At 54.3% G+C, this 23,795-nt stretch overlaps 1 protein-coding gene across 1 annotated transcript; it reads right to left on the bottom strand.

Moving 5' to 3' along the window:
- Window positions 1–1,349: 1,349 nt before the first annotated feature.
- LOC131089845 (LON peptidase N-terminal domain and RING finger protein 1-like) lies at window positions 1,350–15,191 on the bottom strand. Its single transcript, XM_058034822.1, has 12 exons — window positions 14,770–15,191; window positions 10,774–10,892; window positions 10,281–10,403; window positions 9,959–10,084; window positions 9,231–9,354; window positions 8,392–8,479; window positions 7,193–7,307; window positions 6,435–6,556; window positions 5,516–5,674; window positions 4,881–5,043; window positions 4,649–4,795; window positions 1,350–3,501 (listed from the first exon to the last, which is right to left on the bottom strand). The coding sequence occupies exons 1-12, from the start codon at window positions 15,131–15,133 to the stop codon at window positions 3,307–3,309; spliced, it is 1,845 nt and encodes a 614-aa protein (XP_057890805.1). The 5' UTR covers window positions 15,134–15,191; the 3' UTR covers window positions 1,350–3,306.
- Between the last annotated feature and the right edge of the window lie 8,604 nt (window positions 15,192–23,795).

Raw genomic sequence — 23,795 nt, 5'->3', positions numbered from 1 at the left:
ACTTTGGGCTGATGGAGAGCTCAGGGCAGCCCAGCTGGGGCCAGGGCCGGGAGAGAAAGGCCAGAACCAGAGCTGCACATCCCCTGGGCTGTGCCTTCCTCCCCGCCCGCACTCAGCCTCCTCCTGACATCTAGTGGGAGCAGCGAGCGCGGCACAGCGATCCCGGGCAGCGCCAGCTCCGGGCACACACCAGCACAGGCTGGGCTGCCAGAGCCTCCCAAGGGGCTGGCACCAGCCACAGCCACAGCTGGCCCTCAGCAGGGCACAGCTGCCTCTCCGGAGCGATGCTGGGGGGAACTCAAGGTGTAATTCCTCATGGAGGCAGTTATTAATGGCATAGCAGGTTCACTCTCTGAGGGGTGGGTTCTGTTTAAGGTTATCTGCTCGGCCCACTTGAGCCTCTCCCTCTGTGCTGCAGCTGTTCCACGTTCCCAGGAAAGGAGCACAGCTGGGCAGTTCCTTCTTGTCCTTCCCCTGGATGGCACCTTGGGAAGCAGAGGGAAGAGATGGGAGCAAGAGACGGGTGAGAGCTGTCCCAGCAGGACATCATCACCTTCCATCCAGGACCACCCTCTCATTGTAGACCCCATGCCCATATCCCTGGATCACCTCTCATCCCTAGTGCCAGCTGCTGTAACCTGCTCCCAGCCCACAGCCCTCTGCCCAGGGCTGCAAAGGCAGGACAGGGACAGATGCTGGCCACAGCATTTGGGGACATTGCCTCCAGGCTCATCCCACACTGGCCAGCATCTCCACTGGGCTCATCTCCCACCCCATCCCATCCCACCCCATCCCACCCCATCCCATCCCACCCCACCCCATCCCATCCCACCCCATCCCATCCCACCCCACCCCATCCCATCCCACCCCATCCCATCCCATCCCACCCCACCCCATCCCATCCCACCCCATCCCATCCCATCCCATCCCATCCCATCCCATCCCACCCCACCCCACCCCATCCCATCCCCATCCCATCCCATCCCATCCCACCCCATCCCATCCCACCCCACCCCACCCCATCCCATCCCCATCCCACCCCATCCCATCCCATCCCACCCCATCCCATCCCACCCCATCCCATCCCACCCCACCCCATCCCATCCCATCCCCACAGCCCTCAGCTGCAATGACAGCCAGGAGCTCATTTTTCCTGTCTTGTTTCACACACATTCTGTGAGCAAAACCACTTTTTTCCTGCCCCTTTTTGCCATCTGCCCTTGCTGGACCGTGGTCACTGGACACCAAGGTGTGACCTGTCCATGTGTCCCCAAATCTCCCTGGGGATCCCCAAGCACTTTTATTAATGAGCAGCTAAAAGTTAAAAACACCAGCAACAAAACAACAACAACAACAACAACAAAAGGTCTTTATTTCAACGACCTGAAAGAAAACGTAACTCCAAGAGCAAAGACAGTCATAAAAACCACAAAGGTGCTCCAAGCAAACTGGAGCAATTTGCAGGGACCCCTTCCCCAAGCAGCCAGGCAGAGGTGGCTCTGGGCCCTCCCCAGGGTGACAGGGGATCTCCTGCATCCCCCCCTTGCTGGAGGGACCCACAGGGACTCCCAGCCCTGGGGAACAGCAGCTCGGGGGGCGGGTGAGGGCCTTGGGCTGGGGATGTCACACATTGCCCCTGGGGGAAAGAAAGGCACTTCCTGAATTCAGTGTCACCCTGCCACCCGCCCTGGGAGTGCAAAGCATCCCTCCATCCCCTGCCCCAGCCCTGCCAAGCTGACATGCCAGGGAAATGGCTCCTTGGGTGCTCCTGGGCCAGCACTGTGGCTCAAAGGCGAGGAGCAAATCCAGCTCTGGGCTGTTCTCAGCTGCCCTGTGCTCACAGAGGTTCCTGGGGAGCCAGCCCTGCTCCTGACTGTCACTCCAGGGAGGCACTTGGATGGACAGGGGGACAGGGGAAGGTGGTGGCCCTGAGCAGGGAGCTCTCTGGAGCCAGTGTCCCAGCCAGGCTCAGCCCACAAACACCTGCAGTGACGAGCAGGGCCCTCATTTCCTCTCCCACACACATCCAACAACTCTCTGAGGGGGTGTGGTGCCTTTGAGAAGTGCGGGGATAAAATTCCAGGAGCAATCCAACAACCAGGTGGATGTCGCTCCTGCAATTGAACCCAAAGCCACAGAAATTATGGATCAAAGATAAAAATCCCAAATCTTCAGGATTTCCATGGAGGCCTGGTCTGTCCAGAGAGTTTTTGCCCTGTGTCTAGAGACAAGCAGCAGCCAAGCACTCGCTCCCTGGCATGTGGATCCTGGCCTGGGTCACTGATCCTGCCCCATCCCTCCAATCCAGATATTTGGATCCCTTTGACTTCACTGTGCTCCTTTGGGGGATCCTGAACTATTCTGAGTCCCAAGTGCAAGGGTCCAGCCTCGGCTGAGATCCTGATTTTCTCCTGAGGAAGCAGAAAGTTCACAACAAACACAGAACAGGGGGAAATTGCATTGGTCAAGGAACAGAAAATCTCACAACAGAACTTCCAGACTTAACTTCCTTGTGCTATCAGCTCCTCCCAGGTCCAACCCTGTAACCTGAACCCAGCCAGGGTTGGGAACAGCAGTTTTTGGGTAGGGGACGAGCACCAAAGCTGACAGAATTCCCCTTCCCACGGCATTTCACAGCACTGGAGCTGGCAGGGAGGGGAATGGTCTGGCCAGCAAACAGCACAGCACCGAGCACAGCAGTGGGAAGGGGGGGTCTGGACCTGAGAGCATTCAGATACAACCATCTCCTCACCATGTGGCCGTGGAGGTGGCTGGGAGCAAGACCATGAGTTTGAGATTGTTTAGTTTAACCTTTCTTCTCGTTCAAACACAAAGCTGCAAGCAGCGGCAGAGCCGTCAGCATCCTCCAAAGGAAGCCTTTGGAACTTCTCTGCTTCCCCAGTGCCACCTCTCCCCAGGCTCTAAATTTCCTGTGTGAATCAGGACCATCTAGCAAATGATCCTAAGCTGTCCTTCACAGTGGAAGAACCTAAACTGTCCTTCAGAGTGGAAGAACCCAAACTGCGGCAATCCCAGCACTCAGTCCTCCCCGTAAGGAGAATCCTCCTCAGTGCAGAGGCCACTCAGCAATGGATTTAGCTTTGGAGACACAGCCCAGCTCGGGTGGCACAGCACAGCAGCTCCAGGGGTGGCACGGACGGCACAGTGTCGCTGCCAGCTGGGCACAGCACCCAGCCCATCGCTGAGGTCGCTTTTTGGGGGATGGAAAGGAGGGCTCGAACCACACTCAAACCACACAGAGAGAGAAAGCCGAGGGCGGAGGCGGGTCCGGGGAGGGCAGGGCGCTCAGAGGCGGCGGGGGCTGCGCTCGGGCAGCAGGTGCCGGGGCGGGGGCTGCTGCAGCAGCGCCGTCAGGATGCGCTGCAGCTGCGACAGCCGCGCCCGCAGCGACGTGCAGGAGAACAGGCTCAGCTGGTAGGACGGGTCCAGGGGCAGGATGGAGATCAGCCACCAGCACCACGTCGGGCCGTCTGCTGAAGCCTGGGGGGGAGAGAGGGAGAGAGAGACCCCTATGTCAGAGCTGTAAGGTGGATGCAGCATCGCTGCATCGCTGATGGCAAAGAGTTGCTCTTGTCAGGACAGCCACGCCAGCTTTGTGATGAGTACCAGTAGCCAAGGTACTCATCTGGACAGCCCTTTTGTTGTCCAAGCTCAAAACTGCTGGACAAACTAATTCAATTTCCAGACAAGCATTCCCCAGGGAGCCTCCTGGCTCATCTGCATCTGCATCTCATCTGTAACTGGGAGAAAGTCTATACTAAAGAGACAATGAAATATCTTCTGCATTTCCTTGTTTAAGCGAGTGCTTTTTGAAAACAGAGGCCAAATCCTGCATGGCCAGTGTTTTTGGGACATTGGCCATCACTTGAAGAGGTGAGGTGCAGGCCAGGCAGGCACAGCTGCTGGGCACTGCTTTTGTAAAGTGGCTTTTCTATAACCTGAGTCAAACCAAGAAGGAAAAGCTCGATTCAGCTGAAGGAGGGTGAGTTGTTTTGTAATTCCTGAGCACATCATTAATGTGACTGCTGGCCAGGACAGCCTTAGCCTGGGACAAGCCAGCAAGAGTATATTTGTAACAATCCAGAGAGGAAATGCTTCCTTTAAGGAGTGAAAATTAAATTTTGGGATTTTTTTCCTCCTACAGAATCTTAATTTGTCAGAGCAGTATAATAAGCAAATTGGATCCTGTCCTCTTAGCTCTTTACCACTGGCCAGCTATGGCTGTCTCAAAGGACCACAGTGAGAAAGGAGACTGCAGACTCAACAAGCTGCAGGGTTCGCCTCTTTGCCAATTTGTTTGGTTTCTTTTTCCCAAGAAGTTTTCAAACACACACAGTTCAGTTTCTCAGGTCTCATTTAAGAAAAGATTCTGGGAAAGATTTTAGAACTCAGTGCTCAGTTTCCAAGAACAGTTTAAAACCATAAAGAAACATCAAGCAGTTTACAAAACAAGCCCTACAAACTGTCTGGATAAGAGATGCTGTAACAGGGGTGAAAAACTGGATTTTTTTTTGTTCATCCTGAGGGGAAGCCGAGTAGGGAAGCAGGGTGGTTATTGCAGGAACAGTGCTGCTTCAGAGACTCTCTTGGCACTCTGTCTGGTGCACCCCTTCCCTCTGGGCGTTACCTGGATGTCCTCCTCCTTCTCTGGCAGTGGTCCATGCTGCATCAGGATGTGCCTGGAGGTGAGGTCCCCGTGCTCACAGAACCGCTGCGCCAGCCGATAGGTGCTCTCGTGCAGGCACTGCAGCTCCTGCAGCTCCTCCCCGGACACCTGCACGGAGCCAAGAGGGACACAGGTGTCCGTGGGCAGGATCTGTCCTGCTGCAGCCCAGGGCTCTGCCCAGCCCTGCCCTCACCTTCCTGTCCTCCAGGAACTCGATGTCGGCGGTGTGGTAGCCGTCCCTGTGGCCGCGGCTCAGCACGCGGAACCGCTGCCGGCCGACGGTGTCCACCAAGGACCTCCCGTCTGCCAGCAGCTCCACCTGACGGATCTCCAGCATGCAGCCATAGTCAGCAAAGCTGCAGGGACACAGGGACAGAAAACAGGGCTCAGCTGGGGTAATAGGAGGCAAGGGAGCTGCTTCTCCTGAAGGTATCGTCTCCAAAAGGACCAGGAACAAGATGGCAGGGCAGGGGCAAATTCAGAGATTCAATCAAGTTTCCTCCCAGTGCTCACTAAGAGGAGCTGGAGGTCACAGCCAGAGAACCATGGAGCTCAGAGACATCCTGATTCAGAAGCTGTTTCAAGAATTGTATTGAATTGTATTTGACAGTTACAGCTGGCTCTGTCCAGCTTCAGTGCTGGCCTCATTCCTTGATCCCATTTCACTCTGCACTGTGGGGTACGCACCACCCACCTCCCTGCTGATTCTATCCGCGAGATGACACTGACAGGAAACCTTTCAGAACTACTCAGTATTTTAGACATTTGGGGCTGGAGCAGAGAGAGGCAAAGCAGCAGGGGCAGGGGGCAGCCTGCCCAGGAGCTCACCTTTTCCCATTCTCATAGATGCACATGCCAAACCTCCTGGTGCCGCTCTCCTGGCACCGCCGGATCATCAGGCGGTACCGAGGCTCGAAGACGTGCAGAGGGCAGGAGATGCCAGGGAAGGACATCGTGCACACAAAGATGGGGATGTTCTTGGTCAGGCTGAGGGGCAGGAGGAGAAACCACAGAAGTGAGACCTTCCCAAGCAAAGCCCATCCCTGCATCAGCTGCTCCCCCAAACCAGGTGTATCCTTAAGCACAAGAAGCGATGCTCCAGCACAGAGCAACACTAAAGTTCCACTTGGCCCACCAAGATACTGAGGACAGATTCTGCCCACAAAACAGCTCCTTGCAAAGATGATCCCTCACCCCCAGGTGCCTCATGGGGCATGTCCACACCCACACAGCACTGCTGCAATGTGGTCCTGGAGGTGGGACAGACATCACTTGAGCAGAACCAAGCCACAGAAGTGGTATGGGGTGTGGACATCTATTGCAACGCTGTGAAGGCCCCGACGAGGGGAGAGAATGATGCATCTGACTCCATGGATATCAGAAGGCTAATTAACTACTTTGTTATACTATATTATTCTATACATGTAAAACTGAACCTGACAAGCACTCAACCCTGCACACAACTGCACACACTGCACTGAATCCTGTGACTGTCACTCAACAATCCTGACACACACACACACCTGGCCCTGATAGGCCAAGGAAAAAAAACACCATCACTTTGGGTAAACAATCTCCATGTTACTTTCTACTTTTGCACAAACACGGGCACAGCAAATGAGGAAAGAATATTCTTGGGAAGAATTGTGCCTTGCTTTTCTCTATGAAGAGGAACGTGGGGCTAGAGACATCCCTCTCAGAGCCCCTTCCACACCCACCCACACACACAGGAGCAGTCCCTGCTTACTTGGAGAGCTCTGCCATCTCTGCCCGGTGCAGCTCCCGGCGCTCAGCCAGCTGTGTGGGGAAGGTGGCCAGCATGATGTCCTGCAGCAGCACTGTGGGGCTGTACCTCCCAGCCTTCAGGTACTGAAAGGAATTAGACCCAAAAAAAGGTTGGAAAAGAGCAGGGAGGAAGCCCTGAAGCCCTGCTGGACTCTGAATCACCCTCACTTTTATTGGAACTGAAGGTAATTTTAGACCAGAGAAAGTCAAGGATAAAACCTCTTGGGGGATGTTGAGCCATGGAGCAGGATGGGATGTCAGCTCCACCGAGACCTCCAGACACAGCTCAGAGCCAGGGCCCGTCCAGCACAGCGTCCTGTCTCTGACAGTGATGCAGTCCTTGTATGACAACCTAATTTCCCTGATGGTCTCATCCGAATCCCTTTACATTAAAGATTAAATCAAATCTCCAGGCTAGCAGGTTTTCCATCCATTTCCATTTTTTAAAGTCATTAGCATTTTCTCCTCTCTCCCTCTCTCTCCCCTCTCCTGTTTACAATCTCACTAAATCACTGTGGCATCTTGTGGAAATGAATCTCTGGGTCTTAATTATCAGCTGTCTGGTCATTCCCACGTGAGTGGAGCTGACACCGCCGTGCCAGGGAGCTGCTAATGGAAGAGCACTGCACCTTCCCAGCCCAGCCCTGGGCAGGCAGCCAGCAGCTGGAGCTGGCTCCCAGCTCTCCCCTGGGCTCCATCCCGGGGCAGCCATGCCCTCACCTCTCTCAGGCTCTGTTTGCAGAGGGGGCAGTTGGGCCTGTGGTCCAGGCAGCGCTCCAGGCACTCCTTGCAGAAGGTGTGACCACAGGGCGTAGTCACCGGCTCGAAGAACATCCTGAAAAGGGTGATCAGAGTCAATGGAGTGCAGGGAGGAACAAAGGGAAAGGGGCACAGATAAGTCTGGCAGAAAGAGACTTTAATTAGCCCCTTAATTAGAAAGTCTGGGCTCAGACTGCTGGGCTTGCACAATGATGTAAGATGAGAGCTGTTCCAGGCCTGAGCTCTGCTCCCCCTCTCTGCAGGGTCTCCATGGAGTCCCAGCAGACCCCATGAGTACACACATGACACCCCTTGGTCCTGCCAGGTCTGTGCCTCCCCAGACACCCACAGTGGTGTGTAATCCAAAGGGCAGTGACAGGAAAGTTCCTCCTGCTCCCCTGCTCCAGGAGCAGAGCCAGCAGCAAGTGCTCAAGTTGCTCACAGGTAGCTCCACAATCAAAAATTAAATTAAGGTCTTGGGAAAGCCCTGACTACTCCTAAACACTGTTTTCTTCTTTCAGAAGAGACCCATATTCACATAATTCAGGCCAGATGCAGCCTCAGTCTCTCTCCCCCATGCACAGACCTGGAAAAAGCTGCCAGAAGGACCTTGACCAACTTGCACGTCTGGCAGTGCAACCCCCACCCAGCTCTGTGCCAGCAGCCCTTGCACAACTGCTCTGTCCTGGGACACACCAGGAACAGCAGCCTGGTTTCAGCATGCCCTGTGGCAGTGCAACACCAGCCCTGAGCCAGCAGACAAACACAGCTCTGTCCCATTCCCTTTTCCACCTGCACCAGGCAAAAAGCTCCAAAATGCTCCCCACTAGGTCTGCAATATCCCCACCATGGAGGGAATTTCCCTGGGCAACACTTTCCTGCAGGTACAAAGGGCAACCACTGCTTTTGGTCTTTGACCCCACTGAACATCCCCAGCTCCACATCTCTGTCCCAAGGGATACAGCCCCAGTGATGCTGCACCCTGAGACAGGGTGATCTGAGCTCCTGCAGCCTGGCAGGGTGTCCCATGGCCCTGCCTTCCCCTCTTATCTGTATCAGCAGTTCTCAGAACTGAGTGTGCTATTAAGATGTGAAGAAAGATGCACATCAGTAAAGGAAACCCAGCAGGCGCCAATTCTTGATCCTGCAGGAGAACTCACCGTATGCAGAGGGAGCACTCCAAGTCAGAAATGCTCAGTGACTCCCCAAGGCATGGCTGGCTACAGTTTGCTGTTTCCTCCTTGTTATCTAGTGATAAAAGAAAAGACAATCCCCCATTTCAATATAGGAAATAAATCTTTGCTTTCAGACCTTGTTCTGAGGCATAACTGCCCCACAAAGTGCTCTGAAAGTGTCAAAAAAGAACAAGACCACCAGGAAATTCAACATAAACCCCTCTATTAACCCATCTGTGTCCATCCATAGCTTGTGTGTCAGTGGGTCTCATGGTGCTTGGTAGAGGAAGGTGATATCTCCTCTTTTTGCAGACAGGGAAACTGAGGCAGCAAAGTGGCCCAAAAAGCTCCAGGATGGAAGTCTCTGGAAATTTGCCATGAGCCATCACTGCTATTTGTCCACCTGGCTGGACACTGATGGCAAGTCAATACTGATGGAGGTGCTGCTTGCCCAGCTCATGGCATGTCCTGTCCCCCACAGGGGAATTCAATCAAAACCAAAACCCATCCAAACACATGGGAACCACAGAAAGCCTCTCCCTGACTCCACACAGGGAACCAGTGATGCCTGGCTTTAACAAGAACTTGTCACCAAGCTGGAGCAAAGTTTTGGTGTCAGTTCACCTGCTCACACAGAAGATCAGGTGGATCCTCCCCACATGCATGAGGAGCAGTGAATGTCCCAGCCAGAGCTCCCCCATTGTGTGCCCCTGGGATATTTGCTGAGCTGAACACAGCACAAACAGCACATTTTCAGTGCCAAAATGGATTCCACACAAGTATTTTGCACGACACAACAGAGTGGTACCTGTGATGACACTCACCCAACAGGCCCTGGCCCTGACTCTCTGCCGCCGTCGCCGGTTCTGGCTGGGGAAGGGTGGCTCTGTCCTGGCTCTGCTCACACCCAGCACCCCCTCGGCCCTCTGCCAGCTCTCCCTCCTGATCCTAGGCACAGCAAGATGCAATTCAGCCCAAACCCTCTTCTCCCTCTGTCCCACCAAGCCTGATGGCACCGGGAAGTTTTCTGGTGTGTCACTGTACATTAACAGCTTCCATCTGCAGGACAGCAGGACAGAAGCCTTCAGACACTGCTGCCCACCACATGATTAAAACATGGTTCACTCTGTCCAGTGTACCAACTGCTATTTGGGTGTATTCTGAATTCCCTCCTCTCTCCAAGCCTGCTAAATTTGTTTATAAAGGCAAAGAGGAAAATAAAAGCTTCCTTAACAGCTGCTAATGGTCTGAACTATTCTCAAGTGTGTATTTTTTTTTTCCAAAAAAACTGAAACTCACTTTTTGTTTTCCCCCTGTATGTAGTGAGATGAATAGAGAGATAAAGTCTCCTCTGTTTGCTGAGTCCCCACAGCTCAGCCCTGATGACACCTGCTCTCCCACCCTCCACCAGCTGCAGATCCCAGCACACAAGCAGGTAAGCATGGCCACATGTCCTGCACAAGCTCCTCTTATCACACCTCCTTTCCCATCACTGGGATGTCCCAGAGGAACGTGAAGTCTCCTTGCAGATTCAGATGTTGGAGGCTCTTACCTGAGTTTCTGTGCAAGATGGGAGCACTGGGCTCCCTCCATCGACATGGGAACCAGCTGAGCTCAGGTGAGCATCACCCAGGTGTGCAGCCGTGCATGGCTGAGGAGCATCAGCTTCCATGATGATCTGCAAGGACAAAGCAAGGGTTGGGGGATGCTAGGAGGAAAAAGCAAGGAGGTGGGAGAGCTGCCAGGCTCCCACTTTTTCCCCAAAGGACCCTTCTGGTGTCTGTGCTGGCTGAGCCCTCTGTGGAGTCCTTCAGAGGACAAGGACATGTCCCTGTGTGAAGTGAGAGCAGAGGGACATGGCAGAGCCCACACACCTTCTCCATCTCTCTCCGAGCCAGCTGGCAATGGGGACTGAGTGTCAGGCAGTGCTCCCATGCCTGCAGGGCTTCAGCTCTCTGCCCCATCTCCAGGAGCACCTTCCCTTTCCTGAAGAAGGCCTGCAGAGCAGAAAGAACACGTGGTGACTATGAGACAGTGACCAGCAGAGCATGTCCCCCTTCAGCTCCCATGCCAGCCCCAAGGGAATGTCCCTTTGTCCTGCCTGCTCCCACCCCATCCCAAAGCACCTGCTCCCTAAAATATCCCAGGACTCTCCAAAGTGCAGCAGCTGCTAAAGTCAAGCCTAGGGAGAGTTGGAGTGAAGGATGGACACAGTGCCAGACCTCTCCTGTGAGAGCAACACAGCACCTGCCACCTTGGTTGGCACCCCAGTGGCTCTGCAAAGTGCATTTCTGAGCAGGATGAACCCAGAGGAGAACTGAGGAGGGGGAAAAGCTGCTCCTGTGCAGTCCATGTGGCTTCACTCACCTCGTGGTGCCCAGGCTCAGCCCTGCACACGGCATCCAGGTCCTCCAGAGCCTGTGGGAGCTGCCCCAGGGCCAGCAGGGCCTCTGCCCGGCACAGCCGCAGGGAGCTGCACTCCAGGGCTGCAAGAGAACGTGGGACATGAGCCCTGGACCAGCCTGGGACAGCCACCACCACAGGGGCACAGTCCCTGTGCCGCTGCCTCACATCAGTGCTCCTCACCAGGAGACACTGGCTTTGTAAGGAAGAAGTTATTCCCCCTAAATATCCAGTTTTAAATTGTTTGAGGCTCTTCCCTTTGTGTTTTTTTTCCCCTCCATCTTCCCTAAAGCACCCCCAGCCAAGAGGCCCCGCCACTGCCTCAGGGCTCAGCCATGCTGGGATCTGGGCTTTCATCCATCTCTTTGGGATGGAGCAAAAGAAAAGCTCCACCACACACGTACAGGGCTGTGGCCACAGCAGGCTCTGTGATGTGACTCACCCAGCAGAGCCACAATAACATGTTACCAAACAGGGCTGCAGGGCTGGGTACCTGAATTCCCAGACCCACCTGGCTGCCACTGCTCTCCTGGGGCACATGAGAAGCCAAAGGGGTGCAAGGATCTGCCTGCACCCCATGACCTGGGGTTTCCAAGTATGAGGAAAGGCTGAGATTTCCCAAAAAAAAGGAAAATAATTGAGAATCCAGTTCTTTGTCAGCAAGATGTCACTGATGGGACATCAGGGTGCTGGGGGAGCACAGGTCCCACAGACACTGCTAGTCATGACACCAAGCATTACATGCTCCTGCCTTCTCCTAAAAAAACTGGCAGTGAGATCCTTTTCTTTCCTGCCTCAGAAAACCACATAAAGATCTTCCTTCCTATCAGCACAGCCAGAGGCAGAATTGGGCTGGGAGATGTTGAAAAGGGCACCCATGTTACTCCTCTTTAGTTCTTTAGCCCAAACGTTCTAATTCAATGCAAGATTGTTCCCATTATCAATTTCACTTAGCTCACCATTAGATTGCTTTTTGATCAAAAGCAAATCTTTTACCAGCACACTGACAAGTTGAAAAGAGCTTTTCTAGTTCCCAATTAGACAAACATATAGTATCTAAGCCTGCATCATTTTTGCACATTTTTTGTGAAAAAAAATTGTGCAAAAAAGATTTGTAAAAAGGATTTAGTCCTAAAGAACATGTTACATAGAGTAACCAGGTGTGGTAATGTTTGTGGGTTCTGAAATGCAGAGATGCCCAGACCCACCCCGTTATATCACAGCTCATGGAGGTGACCTACATCCAGAGTAGTGCTGGTGTTCCAGCTCAGGTAACAGCTCTGAGCATCCAGCCCTGCATCCCCCAGCTCTGAGCATCAGCCCAAAGCTGCAGGGGGTTGGGGCTGGGCACTTGTGGCTTCCTGGTGCATCTGGGGAGGCCTCCAGTGTCACAGATGCCCATGTCCTGCAATGTCACTGGGGGCTCCCAGTTCCCTGTGGGATGATGACAGGTCCAGCACAGGTAACTCATGGTGGCCCTGCAGGATGCTGACACTGATGCCACCCTTGTATCATCATAAATCAGGCACCATTTAAGGCACTGCCGCTGCATTGGCAAATGTGGTGTGGGTAACATCACCTTGCTGAGGGGCCAGGAGCTCTCCCAGGGGCACTCTGCCTGGCTGGCAGCTGATCAGCAATCACCAGGAATACCAGTGCTGGTGATGTCTCTCCTGCACTTCCAAAGCCAGCAGCATTTCCTCACGGCCCAGTTCAACCCCGGTGCTGATGCAGCTCTGCCAGCAAACTGCAGGTCAGGACTGGCAGCTCCATGAGAGCTGGGTGCAGGAGGCATCTGCTCATTTCCCTGCCTGTCACCCTGCCCAGGCACCCACCAGTCCAAATTCTGCCATGGCTATTGCCTCCTTGTCCCCAGCATGCAGCACAGAGAGACTTTGCTCCCTGCCTGCTCCCTTAGGGAGAGAGCAGGAGAGGCAGGCACAGCCCCTCCTGCAGCAAAAGCTGCACTGGCCACGCTGAGCTGTGCAGCACAGAATGGTCCCTGGGACCTTGTTTTCCTTTGTAATATTAGCCAAGACCTTAGGGATTGAGTGAGGAAACATGGGAACGTGCTGCTCAGTACTCCATCCCACAAACACCCATCCAGACATGAAATATCCCACCCCCTAAGAAGGTAGGGATGAACAAATAGGTACAAAGTCTAGAGGCTTATTTTCCATGTGGGCAAACCCATTCAAACATTTGCACAGCCCCAGCAATAAAGCAACTGATTTGGCAAAAAAAAAAAAAAAAAAAAACAAAAAAACAAAACCACCCCAGATGTGTAAAACAGGGCAATGAATTCTGCATTTCTCTGCTGCTGCAGCTATTTTTGATGTATGATATCATTACACACCAGGGCCATCAGCCAGCTGGCAGCCTCAGAGCCTCACCAGCCTCCACGCTCCAGGCATGTCAGAGGGCCTCCTGTGCTACACATTACACTGCATTTTTCTGATGTTCACTCACAAAGAATGAAGATAAAAAGTTGACAGTTTATTTCCACCCAAGCAAAGCGAGCAGCCCTACAGGCTGGGATGAGCAGGGCACTGCAAACTGACCCATCACACCACACTGAGACACAAATAAAACATCCCCATGGGTCAAGCATTTATCAGTGGTTCTGTTCCAAAGTGAAAGGCAGCTCGTAAAAAAAAAAAAAAAAAAAAAAAAAAAAAAAAAAAAAAAAAGTGTGCAGCTGAAAGCTGGCTGCGGGAACTGGAAAACACATCCTGAAAGCACCACCCACGTGGCTGAGCCTGGCAGCCCCAGCAAGCAAAGGTTCACTGGAGCTGAGCCTGTGACTGCAATTTCCTTGTTGCCCTCAGCCAGACTTTCCTGTCTTTCGGGGAACAGAACGTGCAGGGAAGAGCGAGGACAGAGTTTGCAATGTTTCCTCTTTATGCCAGCAAAGGGTTTTTGGAGAAAAGTGCAATTGCACACCCCAACCAGGGAAAAGCCTGGTAAATGAGCACCAGAGCAGTGTGCATGTGCCTTTACTGTGAAGGAGGATGTGCAGGGAGAGACGGACGGATGCCTCTGGAGGTTGCATAAAAGGACCTGCTTTCTGCTGCCAGCACCAGGATCGACCGGTCCGCTCAGCCCGTCGCTTCCAGGCTTACCCTGGACCTCTGGCACTTGTCTCGCAGCAGGCAATGAATAAGAGCGGGAGGAGAGCTCAGCGCTGTCATAGAAACGCCGCGGAGAAAGGAAATTCTGCCTCCGTCGCCCCAACCCCCTGCTCCAGACGCATTGTATAACCCCTTTTATTTACTTTCCAAGAAATCCACTTACAGCCACACATTAAAGCAGATCAAACCCCACCTCCCCCCACTACCCCCGGGCCCGGGAAATGTCTGGCCAGGGCCGGGTGGAGAATGGGTCGGGCCGGGCGCTGACCTGCACGATGGGGCTGGCACAGGAGCTCTGCCAAGGCTGTGTCCTCGCCAGGCTCTAGGGGAGAGGACGTGTCCATCCCCGGCTGGACGAGTCCCAGCCGCTTTACATAATGGTCACCCCCTGGGCAGAGCTCTCTCTGTGACCCTGAAATTCCGCCCGATGTGAGTGACTATCGGTGCTTGTCCCTCTCTCCAGGAGCACGGGGCCGATGGGACACCGGCCGGGCAGGGGACGAGCAGCGCGGTTTGTCGGGCATCCCACCGCCCCCAGCACCTCGGGACATCCACGGATATGGAAGAAATGCCCAGCATCCCCCCTTCCCACCCCCATTCCCACCAGCCCTGCCTTACAACACTTCCCACGTCTTCTCGCTCCGGACCGTGCAGGCTCGGAGCGCACGGAGCCGCAGGGACACGGTGACCTACATTGTCACCCACACTGGTACTCGCCTGCTGCCACAGCCCAGCCCGTGCATCCCCGCCTGTCGGGCTGCTGGGCTGGCCCCTGGCACCCCTCGGCCCACCACCCGCACCCCCAGCCCCCGAGCCCGCTGCTCCTTACCCAGCTCGACCCCTCTCTGCGCCATCCTCAGCGCGTCCCGCGCGTCCCCGCGGGCGAGGCGGTGGCGGACGCGCTCCGCCAGCCCGGCCAGGCGCCGCTCCCGGGGCACGCATCGCTCCAGGATCCCGCACAGCACCACGCTGCACCTCGCCGCCCCGATGCCCGGCAGCTCCAGCCGCTCCTGGCACAGCGGGCAGCGGGACGGCCCGGCCCCGCCGAGGCACGGCTTGCAGAAGGAGTGACCGCAGGACGCGGTCACCGGCTCCCAGAGGAGCAGGCGGCAGCAGGGGCAGCGCAGCAGGTCCAGCCGCAGGGGCTGCCCGGAGGGGCTCTCCCCGGGCGGAGGGGAGCTCGGGCCGCTCATGGCGGCGCTGAGGGGAGCTGTCCTCCCTAAAGCCGGCGGTGCCCGCACGGCCCGGCCGCCGCCGCGCCCCCGCGCATCGCCCAGCTCCGCCCCGCGCCGCTCCCGCCCCGGCCGAGGCTGCGGCTCCGGCCCGGCCCGGCCCGGCCCGGCCCGCCGGAGGGACCCGGGGCAGGCGCCGGTGGCGGGGCTGCCCGGGCCACCATTGGCCGCCGCCGGCCGCGCCGCCCCGCCCCGGCCGCGTTTCGTAACGGAGCCCGCGGAACCGGGGCCGAGCGGGAGCCGGGCCCGGCGGGGTCGCTGTGCCGGTGGGTGCCGACCCACTCCGCTCCGCTGCCCGTTCCCGGCAGGCGGGGATGCTGGGGGGCTCCGGAGCAGCCGGGTGCGGTACGAGCCGGACACCGGCTCTGGAGCCGGGAGCCGGGCGAGGAGAGCTCTGTCCCAAACGGACACGGGGGCGCACCGAAGCAGCACCAAGGTGCAGAGTGCTGGGGGTGGTTGGGATGCCCCGGTGTGGGGCCAGGGCACTTTGGAGCCGCTCACGGTGCGGGCTGCCTGGGGTATCCGGGGGTGTCCTGTGGAGCAGGGCTGAGGCACAAGTCTTGGGGGAACACGGTGCTCTGTGATGGGGACAGGAGGCTGGGATGCTCCAGAGTCCTGGCACAGGATACCTGGGCTCCCTCAGCTGTCTGAGGCTCTCCGGAGTGGGAGTGGGGTGCTGGCTGTTGTGGTGCTCCAGAGCAGGGCAGGCTGGTGAGGCTGGGTTGCACCTGATGCCTCTTTGTATTACCCTCCATGGAAACTCATCACGTTTGGGGGCAAAGGGGCACTCCTCCAAGGTATATGGGAAACGACATCTCTCCCTCAGATGCTCTACGCCCAGAACTGAATGATTTCAGACCCTGTATGTGGACAATCCCCTTCCCACTCACAGACCCCCAGCATGGACCTGGTGTCACAAGGGAGATGCATCCCCTCACACACAGCCATACAGCAAAAAGCCAGCAGCTCTTGCACTGCAGGTGCCGAGAAAAACAGCTGAAATCTGTCACTTCTGGAGCTTAGTAGATCAGGGTGAAGCACATTCCCCAAGGGCTCATTTGTGTGTCCCCAAAAACAACCCAACCCCACGCGCGCACTGGCAGAGCTGCTCAGATCACCAGTGGGACATCAGTGCTGGTGAAACCCGTGCCCCACTGAGGGAGTGGCTGGAGGAGGTTTGGGCTGTGGAGCAGGTTTTGTTTCCAAATCTATTGCAATTACATTAAACGGCTCATAAGTGGTTTTAAAAGCTCAACAACTAAGCATTTTATGTGGGCTTGATAGGCTTCATTGCTTTCTCCGTTATCTTTTTAAGTGATCCCTCCAGCATGGAGAAATCTCAGGTGGCATTTGGGAGCACTGCCCTGAAAAGCTGAGCATGGCATTAGGGACAGTGGGAGCATTGGAGTCAGTGTGGGACTGCCCAGCAGGGGACATTTTCCATGTCCCCATCTGCAGGGTCAGCCTTTAGCTCCCTCCTCCTGCCTCTGCCTCACAGGACCTTGCCCATCCCTTCCCCCAGCAGTTCTCCCATGGGCATTCCTCAGGTGGACAAAGATCATTCACGCCAGACACTCTCCTTTCATGGTTTAGTTCTCACCATGGCTTGTTTTTCCACCAAAACCTGGCTATTGACTAAAACAACAAAGATTGCCACCAGGGAGGCTTCTCCAGTTTTGTCTCCAGTTTACCCCTCAGGAAGGGCACGTTCTTGGCTCGTGAGCCATGGAATGAGCCTGATTTTAGCCACCACAGCCAACATTGCAGCAAAGTGCACAACAACCTGTTTGTGTGGCTCAGCCTGGGAGCAGCAGCCTTTGCCAGGTGAGGAGAGAAGCATCTTTCATCACCCCAGCCAGTTCCTGTGGGAGACGCAGGGCTGTTCTGGGACCTGCCTCATTCTTTCCCTCACCTCCTGATTCACTCCACAACCATGTGTGGGCTCTCCAAGCAGAGCAGGCGTGCTGCTGCTTTGCATAATGCAGTTTAAAATCAATCAACCACGACACATGAGGCCATGGCAAACCAGGCTTCATTAGCACCAGTGTGCAAGAACATTTTGTTTTCTTCAGTCTGTCCAGAGCTGAGCTGGTTCAGAACTCCGAATGCTTTCTCTTGTCACTGCCCTGTTTGTGCTGACTCAGTACATAACTGAAAAAGAAAAAAAAAAAAGCTTTAAATGCTTAATGCTAACCATTCTGCTGGCCAGATGAGAACTTCACGTGTTGCATAACCCAGGACGGATCACACTGTGTGTAGGAACTATTTGCAAAGCACAACAGGATTTTTAATTTTTTTTTTTGTTTTCTGTTTAGAGATGGGAAATATCTCAGGGTCAGTGCAGGGTGAGGAGTTCCAGGTGTTGCTGCAGATCCTCCTCTGGCTCCCAGCCACACGTCCACTGGTGCTTCAGCCCCAGCACAGCCTCATTAATGTGGTCCAGACTGCTGACATCCCAGCGTGGGGATCAGGGATTGCACACCAGCTGTGTTTGCTCATTTTTAGTGCATAAATATTTGTTGCAGGCATTGACACTTGTTTTTGACACATTAGGGTTTATGGAGTGGCTCTGAGGTGGCAGCACCTTCCCAGTGTTGCCTTTTTTTGTTCAGTTCTGTTTGCCTGTGTGCTCCTAAGGGTGTCTTCAGAGGCACCACAAGCGTGTGTAAACAGGAACATGCACCCCAAATGTCATGACCCCTTTTCCACACCGCTCTACCCACCAGCTTCCTCCAGCCCCATCAGACCTGAAAGTCCTGTTGCACGGGGGTGAAACAAGTTCTGCCATTCCTAAACCCACACAAGGAGGAAAGCGTCAGAATCCCAGCCAAGGAGGGGGAGAGTTGCTGCCAACAAGGGCCGCGCTGGGCTCACAGGGGCATGTCCAAGTGGCACGCTGGGCTCACAGGGGCATGTCCAAGTGCCAGGCAGCCTGTGGGTGATCAGGGTGATCAGGCAGAGAGCCTCAGCACCTGTGCAGGCACCCTTGTGCCCCAGCAGTGCTGCACCTGGATCCTGGCTCTCTGCAAGCCTCCAGAGCTGGCCTAAGGAATTATTTTTACACCTCAGTACGTGCCTGCAACATGCAGGGAGTTATTTGCATCATCCTCCCTTTCCCCCCCCCCACCCCACCCCAAAGATGTCAACAAACACATCAGCTTCCTGGAATTTTTTCTTTCTTTCTTTGCATCATAGTATTTCTAGATCCAGGATGTTATTCAACCAGCAGGTTTCCCCGTTTGCTACATGTGGTACAAAGCCTTTCCTGGGAAGTGGAGCAAAAGGAAGTGGGAGCAGGTGGTGTGGCAGACTCTTTGTCCTGAGCTCATCTTTTATAACCTGCATCTTTGTGTGCAGTTAGGGGAGCTGCTGCTGGTGGTTTGCTCTGGGCAGAGGCAGGCAGATTGCCACAGTGCTCCAGGAGGTTTGGGATTCCAGTTCTGCTCTGTGCTGGCACTGGGCAGGAAGCAATCATATAAATTACATGGTATTGTTCCCAATTCCCGAAACTCTGCTGCTTGAGTGCTCAGAGGGGTCCTGACTCTCAGCACAGAGGATCAGACATAAACAGGGTCAGGGAATTAAGAAAACTTCAGTATTTTTTCCTTCTGACTCACACAGGCTTTGCCTGAGGCAGCATCATTCCTAGAGAAATGAGTTGACTTTCACATGGCCGGTGGGACAGAGAGCTGCAAAGGAGCATTATCTCATTGTTCATGTAACCAGGCTTGTGCCTGAACTCTGGAAACTGGAGAGGCACAGCAGGAGAGCCCAGATTCCTATCTGGCTCATTTTAGTCTCTCAAGCCAAATATCTTGGCAAAGAGGTTGGCAGAACATTAACAGCCAGCCTTGGAAGCAATGCCCACATAAAATAGATGGAGATGTCTTTTTCCACAGCATGGGCAGTCATGTACAAACTACACACCCCAAGGAGAGAATACAAAAACAGATCACAGCTGTCCCCATTGCCCTGGGGGGAAGCCCTGGGATGGATGACAAGACCATGGGCTGTGGTGCAGGGTGCTGTAAACTTGCCTTGATGCCTTGCAATTGTTTTATTGGTATTTTTACTGAAGCTGAAGGTCCTCCATCTATAGGAGTTCCCAAAGAGGAGCCCAAAGTCACCATGGATAACAAAGTGACTAAAGGAGGAAAAGTCATAACAAGACAACTCCCTGAAGACACTTCTACATTTGCAGCAAGGTCCATTCCTTCCAAGAAGATTGGTGTCCAGAGGTTCCTGCATCCCAGTGGGCCAGACCTGGAGGCCACATCAACCTCTGCATCTGCTGGCTGGGGAGAGCAGATTTGTAAGGAGCCTTTACTGCAGGGTCAGACAGAAGCTGCCCCTTCACAGGCTGCTGTGTGTCCGTGTGCCTGCCCTGTGGCCCGGGGTGGCACCGTGGTGGCCCGGGGTGACACCGTGGTGGCCCGGGGTGACACTGTGGTGGCCCGTCACTGCAGCTGGGGACTCAGCAGCTCTCGTGGCCTCGGCTCCCTGCCTCAGCAAGGAGCGAGTACGTGCTGCCTCCCTCGTTTTTCCTTTTCCCTTTTTCCTGTGCAGCTCCCAGAGATGCCAGCAGGGCTGGCGGGCACCCAGCGCTGCCAGAGGAGGTGCCAGTGGCACAGGGTGGGCTCTGCATGCAGCTGGCACAACCCTCTGCATGGATGCCTCTGGCCTCTCAGGCCAGATCCAGGGGCTGATTTCCTCATCCCTTACCCTGGTTCCTTATTCCTTCAGCTCCAGCATCTTCACCACCCCGTGTGTTCTTCTTGGTGAGGACAAGGAGCTCTGCAAAGCCAGTGGCTCGATTCCATCCAAAAGCTCTGTCTGACCGTGGGGAGAAGGAAGCACCTGGAAGTCTCAGGGAGAAATGCAGAGGGCTCTCAGGGTCTTGCTGCAGTTTCCCTTCCCCTCCGTCAGACAGAACGAAGCCCTAAACACACCCTGGGCTGGATTTCAGGCAGGATGAGCAGGGCTGCTCTCTCCCACAGTTATAAAGAGCTGCCTGTGCACCCCTGGCCTGTTCGCAGCAGTGGTGGCCTGGGCAGAGCTTTCTGCTCAAGGAGCAGACAAATATTTCTGTCTGTGCCTCTTTGTTGCCCAGGCTGGCTGGGCTCCACCTCTGGTGCACTTTGAACAGCAGGTGAATCATGTTTGGGTAAGCCCTCACCAGCTCCTCCTTTCATAACGCACGGACGTCACGGCTCTTAAAGAGGTCAGGCTGTTACTGCTCGGAACATTTGTCACCCAGAAACCTGTCCTGGGGAATCTGCCAGGGCAAATTGAAGGTTCTCCTTCGCAAGAAGCCTGGCACCATTCCACTGTGGGTTTTAGGAAGCTATTGCAGTGAGGTTTGGGGAGTAAGGAGCCTGCTCTGCTCTTGTGGAAGAGCAAATGCAGAATCCTAGAGAGGTTTGCAGGGAAGGGAAAGGTGCTGGGAAATATGTGTATCCTCAGCATCATTTTTATGACAATTAATCCCATGAATAAAGCTCTGCTATAACTTTTAGCTGCTAATTAACATAGCAAAGAGTCTTAGTTTACAGATATTCAGAGTGAAGGGATAAATCGTAGAAGGATGCATCATAGAGAGGACCAAGTCTGAGTGCTGTGCAGGAAGCAGGAGCAGGGATTTCACCTTCCAGAACAGCCTTCACTTGTATGACTCCAGTTCCATTTGAGTTTTGCTTTTCTTTTTATTCAGCTCAAAAATAGGAGAGTGGTTTCATTGGAAACCTCTGCCCAGCACTCTGCAGAGATTAGCAGATCATAAGCAGGGCTGCAGGAATCAGCTTTTCTGGGAAAGTGAGGATTTTTAACTGTTCCCATTTTTTAGTGGAATGAAAAAGCAGCTTGAAATTTTCCATGAAGAAGGTCACTTGGGAACAGAGGAAAGATTTCTTTTTGATCTCTACCTTAGAGAGCCTTGTTTCCCTAATAGGACGCTTTATATAACAAAGCCCCTAGATGCAAGATGAAAAGTCTCATCACAATATAAAGGTCCAACCTTTCTGTTCTAAAATTTTTGGCATTTATAGAAGAACACTTTTATTTGGAGGCACCTCTGCATGAAATGCTATAGGAAACAATTCTGTCTCCACATCTAAACTCTCTTGGCATCACTGCTGCTATGAGGCCCCAGACAGCCACGTGCTGTGCAGGATCCCTGCAGGCACCCCCAGATGCTGTGAGCAGGGGCAGCACAACCCCTCCTGCTCCCCGAGGACCAGCCAAAGTTATTATATAAATTTGTGTAAACAAGCCTTGCTTAAGTAACTCCAGGGCTGCCAGTTCCTCTTGCTGGTCTGTTCCTACTCCGCCCCTGCAGAGCCTGGTGTGATGGGCATTTGGCCCAGCTCTGTGCTCCACACTCCTCTCCCAGCCAGCTGAAGACACAGCAGCCCCAAGGAGCCTCTGGTTGAACCTTGCAGATGCTCCAAGCAGAGGAGGTGGTTAAAACACGGGGGGAAGCCAGAGTTCAGGCCCAGCAGAGCTTGGGCAGCTGCTGGCTGGCACATCTGTGGGCAAACACTCATCCCAGCACACCGAGGCCATGCTGGGGGATGTGTCCCTCAGGAGAGCTGCTGAACTGACTGAAGGTCCTCAGCATCCCCAAGGGCCAGATGCTCCACCTGCCTTTTGCCTCCTCCACTAAGCGTTCTTAGAGCCATAATCCCCGTGGCTGGCACGAATGTTTGTGCTCTATGCCCATTCATGTCACCTGGCTTCAAGCCAGGGCTGAGATGCAATGTGGAATTAGGGACACCAGGGAACGTGAAATGGTTTTCACCTCCACAACTTTTTGGGCAAACCTGGCCATTCTATGAAGGGAGGACAAGGGTGCAGAGGGGAGAGAGCCACATGCAGGGCAAGGTGCTGAGGGCAGGATGGAGGAGCTTGGCTGCTGGAGGAGCCAGCTGGATGCTCACACAGCCAGTCCTGGGTGTGTTTGGCTCTTTGCCCTTGTGCCACAGGGATCTGGCTGCACAGGCTGGATTTGCAGGGAGCTTGGTGCAGTGGCCTGGAGCAGGGACTGTAAAACACGAGCAGAAGACTTCACCTGGTGCTCACCATCACCCAGCACTGCAGGGAGTGCCCAGCACTGGCCCTGAGCACGTGACAGTGCTGAGATTTGGGGCAGTGTGAGGCTGTGGGGTCAGCTCCACACAGACATTTGCAGGCTCCCATTTTGGGAGTTGGGGCACAAGGCACAGAGGACAATTTCAGGGCTTTTAGGTTAAATACCTGACAGCTGGAAAGCAGAATCCCACCCCCATGAGATGCAACATCTCTCAGCTCCAACTGAGCATCTACAGGCAAGTTTCACCTCAGAGTCTGGCACACCATGCTTGAAAGGTTTCCAACCTTTATCTTGAAAAGCAAAGGCAAGGCCTTTCCTTTTCATGTCCAAACACAGAATTTATTCCAAGATATTCCCATCCTTTAGTAGCATGGCCTGAGGGGACTGTAAAATTCTGCAACTCCATCTACTATTTGGAAGCAGTTTGTGTCTTGTGCAAGAGTCCTGTGTGCTTGCACAGAGGAAAAAGTAAAATATGTAAAATAACCCCACACAGGATTATTTTACATTAATGCACCCAAGGGTTCGTGAAGCAATAAGGCAGTTAAAATCAATCCTTTCCTGCTGAAGCCAAACCAGCTCACTGAAACCCAGCTTAGCTTTTAGGGTTGTTTGTTATTCCCATCTTCGTGTTTTCCCTTTAATCTTTGTGCTGGATAATTAAGACAACATTCCTCAGCATCTTTCCTGCTGTTTGTTGTGCTTATACAAGAGCTGGCTGCATTTGTTCCACAGAAAGAACATCCAGAGCCACATTCTGTGGTTTCAAGTAAAATCCTCCGCGGTGTTGACTTTTAATCTCGGGTTTGCCTGAAATCTGCATTACTCAAGAAAATACTCATAAAAATAGACTCCTTAAAGGAAACAAACCAAGGCAGCAACACAGCAGGGAGGGCTCATGCTCAAGTTTGCATTGAAGTTTTTATTGATGGGGAGGCTTCTGGGCTTGTCCTGGCAGCAGCACTGGGTTGGGCTGCTGGCCGTGTGTCCCCCTCTGAGGTTCCTTTTGCTGCTGGCTGGACTCTGCCAGCACCCAGGGCTGCTGGTGAGCTCCCTGTCCCCGATTTACTCCCTGTCCCTGGAGCGCTCCTTGATCCTGGAGCGCTTCCTGTCCTTGGTGCTCTCCCTGTCCCCAGAGCACTCCTTGTTCCTGGAGCACTTCCTGCTCCAGGTGCCCTCCCTGTCACCCCCATGCTCTCCCTGTCCCCGACGCCCTCTTCTTGTCTCTGATGCTCTCCCTGTCCCCGATGTTCTCTCCCCTGTCCCCAGTGCCCTCTCCCTGTCCCCAGTGCCCTCTCCCTGTCTCTGATGCTCTCCCTGTCCCCGATGTTATCTCCCTGTCCCCAGTGCTCTCGATGATCTCTCTCTGTCCCTGATGCTCGCCCTATCCCGATCATCTCCCTGTCCCCAGTGCCCTCTCCCTGTCCCCCATGCTTTCCCTGTCCCGATGCTCTCTCCCTGCCTCCGATTCTCTCTCCCTGTCCCCGATTCTCTCTCCCTGTCCCGATGTTCTCGCCCTATCCCGATGCTCTCCCT

This window comes from Melospiza georgiana, chromosome 15 (genome assembly GCF_028018845.1).
Source record: "Melospiza georgiana isolate bMelGeo1 chromosome 15, bMelGeo1.pri, whole genome shotgun sequence".
Classification (NCBI taxonomy): Eukaryota; Metazoa; Chordata; class Aves; order Passeriformes; family Passerellidae; genus Melospiza; species Melospiza georgiana.
This window is presented reverse-complemented; position numbering and strand designations above follow the sequence as displayed.

What these genes read in the sequence shown, in the direction of transcription:
- LOC131089845 (XM_058034822.1), bottom strand. Translation starts at nt 15,133, where the DNA reads ATGAGCGGCCCGAGCTCCCCTCCGCCCGGGGAGAGCCCCTCCGGGCAG. An exon ending in GCAGAGAGGGGTCGAGCTGG is followed by an intron (nt 10,893 to 14,769) that starts GTAAGGAGCAGC and finishes GTTCTCTTGCAG; the next exon opens with CCCTGGAGTGCAGCTCCCTG. An exon ending in AGTTCCTGGAGGACAGGAAG is followed by an intron (nt 4,796 to 4,880) that starts GTGAGGGCAGGG and finishes GGCTCCGTGCAG; the next exon opens with GTGTCCGGGGAGGAGCTGCA.